Source organism: Diadema antillarum, unplaced genomic scaffold, assembly GCF_040938485.1.
Source record: "Diadema antillarum isolate AM-2024a unplaced genomic scaffold, OU_Dant_1.0 scf00000038, whole genome shotgun sequence".
NCBI classification, from domain to species: Eukaryota; Metazoa; Echinodermata; class Echinoidea; order Diadematoida; family Diadematidae; genus Diadema; species Diadema antillarum.
The window spans coordinates 1275845-1291393 of NW_027270927.1; the positions used below are offsets into that span (position 1 = coordinate 1275845).

Here is a 15549-nt window from a genome sequence, read left to right on the forward strand (position 1 = left end):
ACAAAACAATACTATGTTGATTATTACTCTAGTCATTCTGCAAACTTCAACGGCACGATGTATACAATATAGCCACAACATTGTATTTAAAGATAAAGTAGTATTATTATGATTGTTTACTTTTAATAATTCACTCAACTGGCACAAGCTGAAACAGTGTCTCCACAAAGAGAAGTTGACAGGTTTTTTTTTTTTTTTTTTCCAAAGAAGAAAAAATAATATTCATGATTACTAAAATCTTTACATAAGAAATATAAGGGGATTTTTTTTGGGGGGTATATAAACATGTATAACAATTGCGCCTATGTAAAAAAAAGGCACATAAAAAATATCATCATCATAAACATTATGAACATAGATAAAGGAAAACCTTCATTATGGCAGACCAGTACCATGAGGGGACATTTATAGCGGTGCTCCTCCAACAACTGAAAGCTTCCATGCCGGATACCAGTACGGCGTTTTGCCAAGAAAACTAGATGACGTTTCATTTTTCATTACAATTGATTCATGAGTAAGATAAAGGAATGGAAGGGGGTAGCATACAAACTTTGTCCAATTTCATTTTGCTGTCGACATGACGTTAAAGTTTTGATCGATGAAATGATGACAAAGGTGGAGAAAACAGTCATATCATGTACGGAAATAACGACAAAACAGTGAAGAAATCTGCAAAGGTAGCACCCAGTGCAGGGTAAAAGGGCTATGTAATATGAGAGCGTGCTATAAATAGCAGCGAGCGTGAAAGGGAATTTCACTATCGCTCTGTGTGCAACACTCCGGGCCAACACGTAGGGGGCGAGCGTGCGGGGAAATCCCCGTTACCGCACCAGCGTTGGACACACGGCGTTCAGCCAGTACAACAGACGTACTCCAGACAAGCGCAGGACCTTTTGTTATTGCGCAGCGGGTTAACATTTTTGTGGTGCCCTTTGTTCCGTGCTTCCTTTGACAGGAAACAATAGCTCCCTTCAAAATCGGGAAAGCAGACTGGGGAGTCCACGTGCCATATAAGTACACATCCTGGCGGCGAAGTCCACTATAACTATTGGAACTACAGTGTAGAGAGCGCGAATGCTGAAAACGCGGTGTATAGCACGGTAGCTGAAGCTAATAATTTGACGTTCAAAATTCAAACCTTTGTCGATTACCATGTTCGGTAGCGGTACGATGAGACTGATTTTCTCCATTTCCATGGTGTATTCAGTTTTACTGGTGATCGTGCATAACACTGAGGCGGTAAGTTTTATGTCTCTCGTTGGCATTCCTTGTACCTTGTTTCTCCATGTTTCCTACTACCTTAATATACTCTTGTGTCGTAGAGTACATTCCACGAGGATGCGTAATTTTGATGTACAAACTGTGCCCTCGTTTAAAGTATTGACATTTTAAACACATGCAGATAAAAAAGAACCTGTGAATGCCCACTCCCACTTTAGTTGATTGCTATACTGTTGAGACAATATCAGAGGACTGTAAAGAACTCTTGAATATTGTACAAAATTAATACTACCAAGGAAATGGTGAATGGAGTGCACCTTATTGTATTCCTATCCCTATATGCCATAGGATTTATAGTGGCACGAAGGTAGCTTTTCATGTTGAATCGGTGAGTCATGATAAAATTCCAACTGCGACAATAATTTCTACCTCTTTCATTTATACTCTTGGACGATCGAGGAATTCAAAAATACTACAAGTACAAGTTAATGTTAGGGCTTTCCATGGTCAACAAACTGTAACTGTTAAAATAGATGGTATATGGAAATTATTACGAGTTTTTTATTATTATTTTTTCTAAATAAACTCTTACCAAAATGGACTTGCCTCGCGATAACTTAAGGTAAAGGGTAAAATAGAAAATTTGAATAGGGGCATGGATATACACGTATGGTCCACACTGGACTTCCCAACTACAATACATTGCAGAGATTGTAATGACATTTTTTGCACTTGATATCGTGGTTCGTCACCATTATCATAGATGATCCAAGTTGCGTTGCAAAGGATCGGCTGCATCTTTTTTCGTACTTTTTTTCGTAGAAAACAATATACAACGTAATTCGACAGGCTTGCACCACGCTGAAAAACTACATAATGTACAGTACCATCAAAACTTTGTCCGAAATAATACTGAAGTGATTTTTCTTGATTGCGAAACCCCGTCACAAGATTAACCATCTTTCAAGGGTCAAGTTACAGTTGAAAGACTTTTGACTGTGTCTCTGCATACTCCATGGTCTCAGTTACGTGTATATAGACTATGTGGTAACCACACGATGCCTGTAAGACAATGCCTGTAATTACGCAATGTACAGCGATTTAAATTACTAGGCCTTTTTGGTATCCGGTTATTCTTCTACCACAAACCCTTGGATTCTCAATCTGATTTTTTTTTTCTGCTGCACTTGTCCCAGACTTTCCTTTAGCGTACAGGAGAAAGAAAGGGAATTCATCTGTGGACCTTAAAATCAAAGAGACAAATGAAGTGTTCCTTTCTCATATTATAACACGCATACAACGGCAAAAAGCAGTGTGTATGGGAATTGGATTCACTCGCGGAGTGAATAATGTTAACCTAAAGAATTGATTACGTAATCTTCGACACCAAAGACGAGCTTCTTCTAGTTGAGATAACTTGCGTTGTCTCTGAATGCCCACTGTGTAGTATTTGTTTTTCTATAGATTTGAAAATTACATGCATAACATACAGATGTCTCTTTAGACAGGCCTATTCAAATTTAGGAATGCTTCATACTGTCAGCAGGTGTATGTTCGCCTGTTCCACGCTAATCATTTTCCCCTATTATTCTTGTTATTTGTTGTTCCTTGACTTTTAAGTGAAAATCTACCATGTAACTTGCGGTGCAATAATACTACATCACTCTTTACCCTGGTCATGTATTTATTCTCTATGACAAGAAAACAATAAACAGACAAGCAAACAGACAAACGAACCTACACACACACGCAAGCAAAGTACATGGCATTGTAATTCCTTGGTGCTTTGTAAGATTCTGACTTCTTTGCTGGAGTGCGCTACACTTAGACAAAACCGTTTACACCGGGATACAAAAACTGCGAGCTTAGATACATGTTAACGAGATCTATTAAAAGATCATGGTTTCCCCTGGGAAAACATGACTCTCAAGTACTTGTTGAATATCGTATCCTGTATTGTATAGGATAGCCAATATAAGCTATGCTTTCAGTGTACAATGTACATACACACGTATACGGTATGTTCCAAGGCCGTCGTTTAATTGTAGGTATTTAAAGGGATTGTACAGTTTTGGTTGAGACCTAATTTCAGGTTTCTAACACTTTTTGGTGAGATAATGAGAAACCTCTTATGAAATAAGAAAGAGCATGTAATTCTGTGAGGAATTCAATGTTTATTTGATGAAAATTGGTTTTGAAATGGCTGAGATATCCACAAAAAAAGAGCAAATCTAATAAAGTGTGGGACCCACACTTTATTACGATCGGTTTTTTTTTTTACTTTGTTTTTGGATGTTTCAGTCATTCCAAACCCAATTTTCATCAAATAAACTTTGAATTCCTCTTAAAATGGTATGCTCTGTACTTTATCATAAGTGTTTTCTTGGTTTCTCGCAAAAAGTTAAAAGCCCAATTTTCATCTCCACCAAAACTGGACCATCCCTTTAAGGAGACAAGTGTCATTTAAATCAATTATACTCAGATTTTCAAAACGTCCTGATAATGATGAAGAGCCCCCTACGCAGCAAATCGAGTACGAACGTTTGTTTTTGTTTATTTGTTCATGATTATGCAGGTGAGAACATCATGTCCACTTGGTCACTACGCCACCCTGAACGCCAATGGCAACGAAGTGCTTGCATGCCATCGGTGTCGGAGTTGCCCGCCTGGCCTCGGTGTTGTGCGAAACTGTACAGCGACAGAGAACACCGTGTGCGAGGTGTGCGATATAGGTAAGGGGTGTTTGCCTCAGTGTTAAGAGAAACTCTCCCAGCGTTTTTCCCACTCTGCCATGTAACAACTACACACACAAATGCCCAAGTCGGATATGAAAAACTACATCATAGGCGATAATTATGGACACTGCACACAATATCGCGGCAGTTGTTATCACGTTTAGTTAGTTTGCCGTGTAGCACCAAATATCGCGCGATATACTGCAACACGATCGCGATCCGAATCCTGCAATGGGGTACTTTGTTTGTTTTGTTTTGTTTTTCTTTCGAATGCGATGTTTCAATCGATTCTTGGCAAACGACCTCCTCTCATCTAAGTAAGACAATAAAAAATCGAGTGTCTTGCGCTTTATCAATTTTAATGAACAACATTCCGCACATTTATAATGACCATGTCACTGTCAAATCATTCCCACATAATATACAACCAAACAAGACAGACAAGCGAGTGTACGGGGACATGTCGTTTTATATGACGGATGCTAGGTATGGCAAATTAAGGGAAATTACATGTACATTTGTACGTGTATTTAATAGTTCCCAAATAATGCGTTCCGAATTAACTTAACACAGTTATACATTGTAGTTAAGCGCAGTCTAGCACCGATTCTTACGATCGCATCAATTCTGCGATCAGATAGCGTTATCCAAACTGTCGTGCTATTTTGGGGGAAACGTAGGCCTACAGTGTGGCACCGTGTAGAGGTGGTCAAAAACACACAATATTTTCACTTGCTTATTTACCCGTAATAAAGATAAGCTTAACATTACCCCTATCCGACATACACATGGCCGGCATCAACACCGACAACGACAATTTACACACCATAGCAACACTGGTGGATACACAAAGTGCACTCTACACTATGACAATTTATGCTTTTGCAATGTGTAATGTACCATCAACATGGAATATATTCCTACAATCTGCCTCGTCTCCTATCTCACACCCAGGTACGTTCTCTTCCACTGGAAGCCGTGTGGAGTCATGCAAACCCTGCCGCCAGTGCCCCACCGAGGACACCCTTGAAGAGTGCAACCCGACATCAGACACCAGATGCAAGAAACAATGCGATCAAGGTGAGAGATTCCTAACACGAAATTCAACAAAAGTCTAAAGACATTTTTTACTATTTGCAGATGATTAGATTACTGAATGGAAAGTCTGTACCTGAGCTAAAACAAGAGCAGTTTGAAAGAAAAGAAAAGAAAAGAAAAAAGATACCACGCAATCTCTGTCCATACATGGAGAATGTTTTAATTCAGTGATGCATTGAGAGCAATTGTTTGCTATCTTCATATTCAAGGACAGAGAAGAAAGCTGTCCAACCTCAAATATTTGTAGTGACTCACTGATATGTCACACGTGCTGAACACAAAATTGAATAGGCATACATGTCAGTGGTAACAACATTATCGTAACATAGTGTAATATTCGAAAAGCGCGTGGATACTTTTTCCTATCAGTATATCACGTTTAGGGGGTGAGATTGATATCCTTTATTTTCTTAACACTAACATTAAATGAGGATTATCGAAAGGTTAACCAAGGTCGAAAGCACGCTATCCTATATAGGTAGGGACATACATGTATGTTGCATTGATGTTTTGCTGTTAAAGTACACCCGATGAGAGCTCAAAGTCTTCCCCTGTTAGGTTTGTTCCTTGTCAAGCCGTTGAACGTATTGATTTTTTGTCCAAAATATGACACGTGTATGATTGAATTTCTATGTTGAAGCATAAAGGTTTGGGTTTTGATTTTCATGAATATGACGTCACCCGTTCATCCTCACAGGTTTCTACTACGATCCAGAGACGGACAAGTGTACGCAATGTTCCTACTGCTTCCCAGACAACATAAATGCCCAGACCGTCCGTGTGGAAGACTGTCTTAAACAATCTCTTCCCACCGACTACCAGTGCTCACCCCTCCCGTCCTCGCAGGCTTCCAACTCGTGGTCGCCGCCCGCCATGGTAGCCGTCAACGATCGCCGCCTGATGCGTCAACCACCTCACCGAGGCAGTCGTCCGCATTTGCGAGTCGAGATGGGAAACCGGGACCGCGGGCAGATGGCCAGTGATCGCGAGAACAGGCGCGGTGGACCACGCCATGGTAGAGTAGACGACGATATCGTCAATGAACTCGGTCACGATGTTGGACCGACGAAATCTTTATCCACTGCCACGACGACTTTTACAAAACGTGAGGTCTTGCATTCCTCTCCTGCGTCCTTACTTCCGGAAGGAGGCCCTTACATATCGATTGATGTTGGAGAGCATCCGGAAGCCGGGGAGCATTCGAAAACAGGAGAACATCTGAAAACAGGGGAGCATCCAAAAACAGCAGGGCAACAAAGTCCGCTCCTCTACGGCACCTTTACGCCTGCGCAGTTGAAATGGATGATAGCTATCATTGCCGTCGTGTCGGGTCTGGTTTCTTTCTTGGTAACAACTTTTGTCTGCTGCTGCCTGATGAAGAGGGGAAAATTTGTTGGCCCCAAGGTCAACAGCGTGAAGACGCAAAAACCAGCGAAAGCTTGGCATTACCAAGACTTGATGCCAAACGCCACTGAAGAAATCAGCCTTGTTGAAACACCACAGCAAAAAAGAAAAGTCACCTGTGTATGATATACTGTCTAATGCATTTTAGTAATAATTGTAAGTATCCAGAAACAGGCAATCATGGTTATGGACTAAGCCTGTTTTGGTAGAAAACTGGAATCATACATGCAGCTATGGACGTTTCTTGATTCCTCTTCGAATGAACTTTGTGCAAACATAGGGGGTCAATGAACAGACTGCAACCTTGTGTCGTAAGGAGTTACGGTCAGTCGTAACTTTGTCCTCTATTGCAATGAGGTCCAAGGAAGATCTTTAGATGACAAGGATAGTAAACATAACTGTGGGATGTTTCCTGATCTTTTCAACTGAAACATTTCACAAACCATAGCAAAGCAATACGGCTACATCTTCGAGTAGTCGTATTGCTACTCACCGCTGCCACTTTCAGGATGGAGAAAAAAAAATCACCATCTACGATGCTTCAACTGTTGCTACAACTACAACAATGATTACCACCAACGGTAACACAAATGGACACAACAGAACTGCTATAACTTTACTTCTAAAATGTTTCAACCACTTTTAAATCATTGGTGACAAGGGTACATATTTGTATTCTTTTTTATCATAACAGTTGTTGCGACAATTGTGATATTTGCGACTGCTACTTCATTTTTTATGGCTTGTATATGAGTGTTTAAATTATGATGTATGAAATGTAAATATTGAGACTTGAATATTGATTTTAATAATTTGTTTGTTGCCAGATGTTTGTTAATTAATGCTTTAAGGGGACATCATGATATTACACATTCGTGTGAGATTAAGGATATGTAAGAAGTACTACTTGTTTTATTTTAATGTGTAATTTACGTGTGAATATATCGCCAAAGAAGTGCCTGATCTAATACATTTTCCAGTACTATTTCGAATGCTTTCCTAAGCATATTGGCCACACAAAACGAAAATGTAAACCTTTCGGTTGAGAAAAGAAAAATTAAACAAATCAGTATGGAGGATAGATGCTTCAACACAATTGCTGTGATATTTAAACTTACAGTTGATACTAATATGTACGCATGACCCATAATATGGTTGGATTTGCTCTACGAATATTATACGAGATTTGAATCCTTGCTTGACAGTATACAGGTAATTTCCAAATCAAGCTCCAACAAATCAATGATTCACTGACTTATTTAGTGGGTCTATGTCTTCCACATGAAAAATGAAAATGAATGAAAATGCCGTCCACCCATTTGACATCACCTTATATATTCACGCGTCACTTTATACAGGAAATTGTTTTCGTCATTTAATTTGATTTTCTATCCATTTCATGTGACATTTCCAAATGCGCGGTAATTTTGAATGTAACCTTACAGAATACGATACATGAGTAGATACAATTGCGCTTCATACTTCCCGTCGTATATTTTGTATTTTTCATAATGTACATGTGTACTGATATAGTCTTGATGCAAAAGCTTGTGGCCACTCCTCAAATGGACTGATAACTAGATAGTCTGCAAGAACAAGATGGACACTCTATAGAGAATCTATGAAACGAATTTGATATCGAAGTAACTGACGTAAGAAACTAACATGAAGAGTCGGAAAGGAAAAGTAATATCAAAAGTAATAGACAGATGTAGTGAAGGTGGGTATATAGTGAAAGTGGGTGTCGATTGCATAATGTGATATGAAAAGTAGTTTCAGTCTTTGTCACTTGACACATTCTAATGACAATGATAATGGATTCTCGATGACTTGTCGATCCCGACAGCAGAATACCAAAAATGGGAGAATATTAGAATTGTGTGCATGCCTCAAAAGGAGGATTTGTTTCCCTTCACATTTTCAATGGATTAAGAAGCATTGGTCTGTTATTTCCTTTCAGTTGCCTGGTATTGCAGTGACATGGAACCGGGATAAACTATTACCTTTCCGAATGCCTTTTAGCGTTCAAGTTGCGTACAAGCGCTGCTTTCATGCTGCCGTTGACGTTGCATGATCATATCCTTACGACATAGATTAAATACCTCTTTTCCCCTTTCGGCAATTGAGTTTTTAAGCAATGTACATATAATTTGTGTATTGCGAGTCGTTCATGTAGGATTCTAAATTCTTATGTACGAAATGCGAACGAAGTTCTGCTTCACAGCAGTATCCCTTTTCCAAGTTTAAAGAGAAAAATCAACTCCATACTATCCCTCAGACCTGTAAGCTTATTTAACACCGAAAGTGTGCACGACAACATCTAATCATACAATTATTTCTTTTCTGTTAATGTGAGCTACTGTATAAAATTAGGTTTAATTCAGTCAGTTTACGGAAACTAGAGCAACATAGAATTACTTTTGCGTCTTTCAGGAAGTAGTATTTTGCATTCTCTTTATTATTCAATATCTTGCCAATGTTTGATCACTTGGAATGACTATGGTACGACGGATTCCTAGCAACCATTCATGAACATGACAACTGATCCAATCGAATACGATGCTCTTTTGTAATGATTTCGTGATTGTATTAATACGTGTGTATGTCCGAGTGTGTGTATGTATGTGTGTTCACTATTCCTCAAATATGGGGAAGGCCTAATGGGCTCGTACTTTTGTACTTTATAATATTGCAGGATGTTGTCTGTTTGAAGTCTAAAGTCTGAAACTACTCAATGCGTGTGAGAGAAGTATGTGAAGTCAAACGGCTGATAACCGCACAATCATTAAGGAAATAGCGGCGTCATGATCTCTGAACACATGATCAACAAGTGTTATCTTGACTTTTTATCACAAGTTTTACTTTCAAAATCAACTCTCGTGTTTTCTGTAATGCCTATAAAATAGCAGTAAACAAAGACATCCAATCCATGCGTTGATGCAAAGTCTTGGTATGATAATGTCATGAGAACAAGTACCTCATAACCGACAACGTCAAAAAAAAAAAAATGATCAAGGGTCAACCACAAACGGTGCAACGCCCACAAGTATTATCTTCTCCAAGATACCGTAAATGAAAAAAAAACACAACAACGACAACAACAAAAGCAAAACAAAAACAAAACCAACAAACAACCAATCGTCGTGTATGTCCGTGGCCTCGGAGGCTTTAACGTACGTGCCATTCGGCGCGGTTTTCATGTGACAAGAAAGTTTACGGGCTTCATAAATATCGAGGAAAAAATATCGCGGTTTTTTTTTTTTCTTACAGCAGCGTTTGGGGAATTTTCGCTCCAAGCATTTCGACATTGTTGATGTCGGGCCAATCTCGATTTTGTACGAAACAACGCAGCTTATTTATTTCATTTCTTTCTCTCTTTTTTGTTTCGGTTCATTAGCTTCAGGCTTCAATGATTCGAGAGAATAAAAAAGGGGAAAAAATCCGTTCGATAACCAACTAAAATAAAAAACTTATCGCTGCATTTATCTATTGAAGATATAAATAGAATACGTTGATAATTAAATGTTATCGTATTGGAAAATCATTTACATTATGCACGGAAATTGGGCAATACACATAAGATTACAAGATTAGTTGAGATACCACTTCTGGAAGAAGATAAAGGAAAATGTTCCACCCCTAGAGCTGGAGTAGTGTGACCTGCTTGATTTCGTATTGCCATATACATTGTATCTGAATTCGATGTCACGATTTGAAGATAACGAGATTTCAATTGGGTATTTACACAAGTTAAACAACAGTTGGACATGCAAGCTGAGACTGGTTGTTGAGTGAGTTATAGACATGAAAGAGACATATTTCCACGGCAGACACTACAGGGGGATCGAATTGAACACTATGGAATATATTACACATATATGAAAAGTATCATTTATAAGCTTATGTCGGCCTACTTGAATATGATTTCTTCTGCGCAGCAAGAGCAGCTCCTGATATGTTGATGACAATGTATAAACCATATATTTGATATCATGTACAATTGATTGAATATATAGAAAGAATATAATCTCTGTATATGAAGTATATATATATATAATATATATACGTGTGTGTGTATATATTATATATATATATATATATATATATATATATATATATATATATATATATATATAATATCATTGTTATTGAGCAATGAGCACCAAGAGCATTGAGTGATGTGAAATGAGGGTCAATAGACGTGCCATTGTGGACACTTTTTTATGGGTTGCTCTTTTTCCACAAAGATTTCTTCTTCGCCAGACGTGGCAAGTCTGACGTTTAAGAGATATATTAATTATATGAATTCACAGTCACATTGTGCACAACCTTGAGAGATAAGATAAGCCTGGTGCCGATTGTCATTGGTCTAACTTGACAAAACTCCCCTCAGTACAAAAATATGATCATCCGATACCTCCAGGTAGGAGGTCTCATCGAGAACTTTGCTCCCTCGAGCTGTTATCAGTCAAAGAGAGATAAATGTATTCATTGTGAAGAGACAAGAGGTCCTGTATATAACCTCTTGATCTTCTCAGGTCTGAATCTCTTACCGAAGCGATCAAAGTGCGAGCTGAGTAATAATTTGTTGATCATAAACACGTACGAGTGAGTTCGCCATTGTTAGATTTTTACATAAATGCTAATCACCGTCGGTTATCTGTCGATAAGAAACGACAACAAAAAAATCAAGATCATTATGACCGCGAAGAGCACGATTATTACGATTGTCTACTACAAGTAAAAACTTTAATAAATATTATATTCAATAATAAAAAGAAACATATACAATCGGAATAATTTTGATACTTGAGCGACAAATGATGTAATTTATAGAGATATTAAGTGAATCGTGGAACTTCGAGAACAGAAACATACTAACATGAAAGAAAATTCTTAAAGGGATCTATAGTTTTGGTTGAGACCTAAATGCAGGTTTCTAACACTTTTTGGTGAGATAATGAGAAACCTCTTATGAAATTTGAAAGAGCATGTAATTGTATGAGGAATTCAACGTTTATTTGATGAAAATTGGTTTTGAAATGGCTGAGATATCCAGAAAAGAGCAATTCTAAAAGTGTGGGACCCACACTTTATTGCGAACGCTTTGTTTTACTTATTTTTTGGATGCTTCAGTCATTCCAAAAACGATTTTCATCAAATAAACTTTGAATTCCTCTTCAAATGTTATGCTCTGTATTATGTCAAAAGTGTTTTCTTGGTATTTCGCAAAAAGTTAAAAGCCCAATTTTCATCTCCACCAATACTGTACCATCCCTTTAAAGCTGCTGTAGTAGTAGGTAGAAATCGTATTTTTTTTTTCCTGCTCATTACAATTTGAATGAGAGGTCAAGATACAAACTAAGTGGTATGCACATGTTATGCAAAATAGAGAATGCTTGGCAATGCAGCCATTTGATTTCTTCGAACGATCACTCATTCATTTTTTTGTTGAATAAATGGCAATGAGTAATCAATTGACTGACACCACTACACTGGAATATGTACATTCCTCCATTGAAAAAGATTGACGAAAAAATCCTACATAAACAGCCAGCAAGGAGATGAAGAGAGCCAGCACACCGCCCGCAAAGAAGAAAAATTGAAAAAAATGGTGATAAAAGTTATTATATAGATCTTTTACAATATAACAGGATGCTATCAATTTGAACCAGTGCCAAAGCCAAGTCAGTATTTTCTACTCCTTATTTCTTTATGACCCTTCCTTTTGTTATTCCTTTGATATAATATGAGAAATAGGGAAGTAATCACTGCAAAAGAATGATTTGCTATAAATGATGTTAACGTGGGAAACAGGTGTGGGCGTTGTTTATCGTGTTTATTGAACACCCGTTAGGAAGGCATTCGCAGAGTTTTTTTTTTTTCATTTTTCCGGTTTTATTAGCTATTAAAGTTATCATAAACGTTTTGACACCTATCTCAATTTTCGTTCGAAGCTAATTCCATCGTATATAATGGCATTAGTTTCAGAAAAAAAAAAACTGGTTAATTGTTATACGATTCGCCTTCGCTGAGCATTCTAATCATTTTGTCCTTCTTTCTTTGGTTCATTCTGTTTTGTTAGACATAAGTTAACATAACATGTTTTACAACTACCCCAATTTCCGTTTGAAGTTAATCTTATGGTATCATTGCATTGGCGTTAGAGAAAAAGGCTTAATTGTTTAATATTTCGGCGGCGTTTCGAAATATTCAAGCATATTTGGGATATCTAAGAGTGACATAAAATTGTCAAAAAATAGAAGATTAAGGATAACATCATTCTGCTCATGTATTTTATCCACACGTGGTTTTCTTACTGCGATTGTGTGTTTTCCCTTTGACACCATGAATGCAGTCTTTTTTTAATTTCATGGGGAATTATACTAATCATGGTTACTACTACAGGCATCCGTATTCTATCTTACGGTAGATTTTTTTTTTCTCTGTGATTCATGACATAATGTGAAAACCGAGGTGGGTAGTTTTTGTTTCACTTTTTGTTTAATCATAGTATGGATTGTACCTCACATCGCCTGGAATTGTGGTTTTTGGGCCTTTAAAGTAAAAAAGAAATGTATTTGCGTGCGCTCACACAAACTAGCAATAGGTACTAATTTGTGTGCTTATAACACGTTTGTTAATTTTTGCGTAATCCGCCTTTGCTCCGCAGCATTTGCAAAAAATTAGAAAACCGTTCAGCCACGTGGGAAACACAACAAAAGCCAATGTTTGTACAACCAAACAAAACTAAACAAAAATTTAATTTTGTAATGTTAATGCCAATTTGATTGTAATTGTTGCAGCTCATTTCATTGATAATATGCCCCTCTCTCCCTCCCATTCTCTCTCTCTCTCTCTCTCTCTCTCTCGCTCTCTCTGTCTCTCTCTCTATTGCCTTTTCTATTTTGATGCAGTCAGAGAGCTTTGTACCGTTATCTCTCGTTTCATTGCGGGACATTTTTGTATATAGAGACACGTGTTGCTTATAAAATTTTCTGAACTGCTAAGTTTTCAGAACACAAGTAGAAGTCCGTAATATTAATAACATAATACTAATAATAATAATAATAATGATAATAATAATAATAATAATAATAACAATGATAATAATACTTATCATTATTGTTATTACTATTATCATTATTATCATTATTATCGTTATCATTCATAACGTCTCAGTTATCAAGGGTAGCCTCTTCAGTGTTGCCACTTCTCTACCAGAGGTCCGTGCCATTACTATTACCCTAGCATTGCCAGGTAACCATTTATACACCTGGGTAGAGTGGGAAATGGTGAGTTCAAAAAACATCTTGTCCACGGACGTAAGCACTGGGGCGGGAATCGAACTTGGGTTCCCAGATTGGGAGTCGGGAGTCTTATCCACTACTAGTATGTTACAGCGCCCCATCCTTTATGTTTAATTTTTCTTTCTTCCTTCCCTTCTGCCTCTCTGCCTATCATTTCGTTTACTGCTTCTTCTTTTCGTTCTCTCTTCACTCTTCGTTGTCAGATAAGTCGTCAAACAGCCAGTGTTTTACTTAGTATTCTTTCAGTCACTATAGGATTTCTATGGAATAAACAATGTCACCAGAATTTTAGTATGGTAATTTCTAAATGGTAAACAGACTGCATGCTCCACATCTAAGAAAATAAAGGAGGTATTTCCAAAGAGATCAAACAGTATGGCTTAAAGCCATATCTCAGTCTTGTCAGTGTAGTCTATGAGTCATAAGATTTATTCCATTCACACATTACATGCATTATACAGAACTTTTCTATATACAGATACATATCTTGTTCAACAATCTCATTATGATTTAACCTTGAAATTATGATGGTCATCAATACTACAAACACAAAAGCGAACCAATGATCCGAATAGAATGAGTGACGACACCGATTTTAAATCAATCACAACTTTCACATGAGTTTAGATTGAGTTACAAATCCTAAATTAATCAATTTCACATTATGTACAAATTTATCAATTTCAAATGACGTAACATTTTTCATATTGTAAGTTGTAGTTCTAAAAATGTCACAAAAGTTGCAAATGCGGTTGTGGTAGAACAGGTGAAAGAGACTCCAAAAGTATACCTAATCTGTGTTCAGTCATATATAGGAAATGTATATGCATTGTTAACAATATGTACATATATATAATATGCACATAACAAGATTAATTGAACATTATCTGTTAGACTCTGATAAAATACACATTTTGTTTTGTGCCAATGAAATAATAAAAAGTAACATTCAAGGTAGTTTATTTCGCGTTAATCACGTATATTTGTAGCAATTCGACCTAGTAAAACGTAAGGATGCTGAATACATCACCTTAACGGCATTTCTCAATAGCTTCCACTTACTCTTTTCTAAGAGATAAAATATAATCTGTGTGCAGACTTCTTATATGTCCCAGCAGTCACGACCCGTTTTCTTGCACAATACACATTTATCTGACGAATACGCCTAGCTATTGAAAAGCAATCGTTTGATGAGCCAAAGACAGCCGGCGACTATCGTTCAGTTGAAATACTGCAGATGTCTCTTTTCATTAGACATTGATTTGTTTCATCAATACAGTTTCAAGGAAAAGTGCTTCCTACTCAACTACGAGAACTATGAAAACAACTAAAAGGAGAAATTAAGAAGTCGCGTTTAGTCAAAATAGAAAGAAAAAGTTGAACTTACTTGGTTGGTGAGAAACTTATAAGAAGGTGTTTTACGGGAGGTGATAATAGACATTGATATCTGCATTGCTTTAATAAGATTTTGAAATCATAGTATTTCCATTTCGCTCCTATATTATGCTGAATATCTTTGAGAAAGTGATGGACACTTTATTTGGTTAACTTGTCATGACTGTTTACCGTTTGTTTACACATCAGTTTCATGCTTTGATAGCAAACGCACTGAAGATGTATAGAACTGAATTGAGTATATGAATATAAGAACGACCCAAGTCCAGGGAAGACCATTTCGAGTAAACTAAAAAAAACCTTAACATCTTTTCTATTTGTCCAATAATATTCTATTTAACTGTGATGGGAAGGCAGCATTGTATATACAAATTAGAACATATATC

At 37.2% G+C, this 15549-nt stretch overlaps 1 protein-coding gene across 1 annotated transcript; it reads left to right on the forward strand.

The window, feature by feature from the left end:
* Positions 1 to 909: 909 nt before the first annotated feature.
* LOC139710037 (uncharacterized) lies at positions 910 to 8998 on the forward strand. The gene is made up of 4 exons (XM_071621987.1): positions 910 to 1239; positions 3797 to 3953; positions 4911 to 5036; positions 5752 to 8998. The coding sequence occupies exons 1-4, from the start codon at positions 1153 to 1155 to the stop codon at positions 6582 to 6584; spliced, it is 1203 nt and encodes a 400-aa protein (XP_071478088.1). The 5' UTR covers positions 910 to 1152; the 3' UTR covers positions 6585 to 8998.
* The last annotated feature ends 6551 nt before the right edge of the window (positions 8999 to 15549 follow it).

Excerpts from the sequence above, each read along its gene's own strand:
- LOC139710037 (XM_071621987.1), top strand. The coding sequence starts at position 1,153 with ATGTTCGGTAGCGGTACGATGAGACTGATTTTCTCCATTTCCATGGTG. Across the intron at positions 3,954-4,910 it reads GTGCGAGGTGTGCGATATAG|GTACGTTCTCTTCCACTGGA; the intron begins GTAAGGGGTGTT and ends TCTCACACCCAG. Across the intron at positions 5,037-5,751 it reads CAAGAAACAATGCGATCAAG|GTTTCTACTACGATCCAGAG; the intron begins GTGAGAGATTCC and ends TCATCCTCACAG.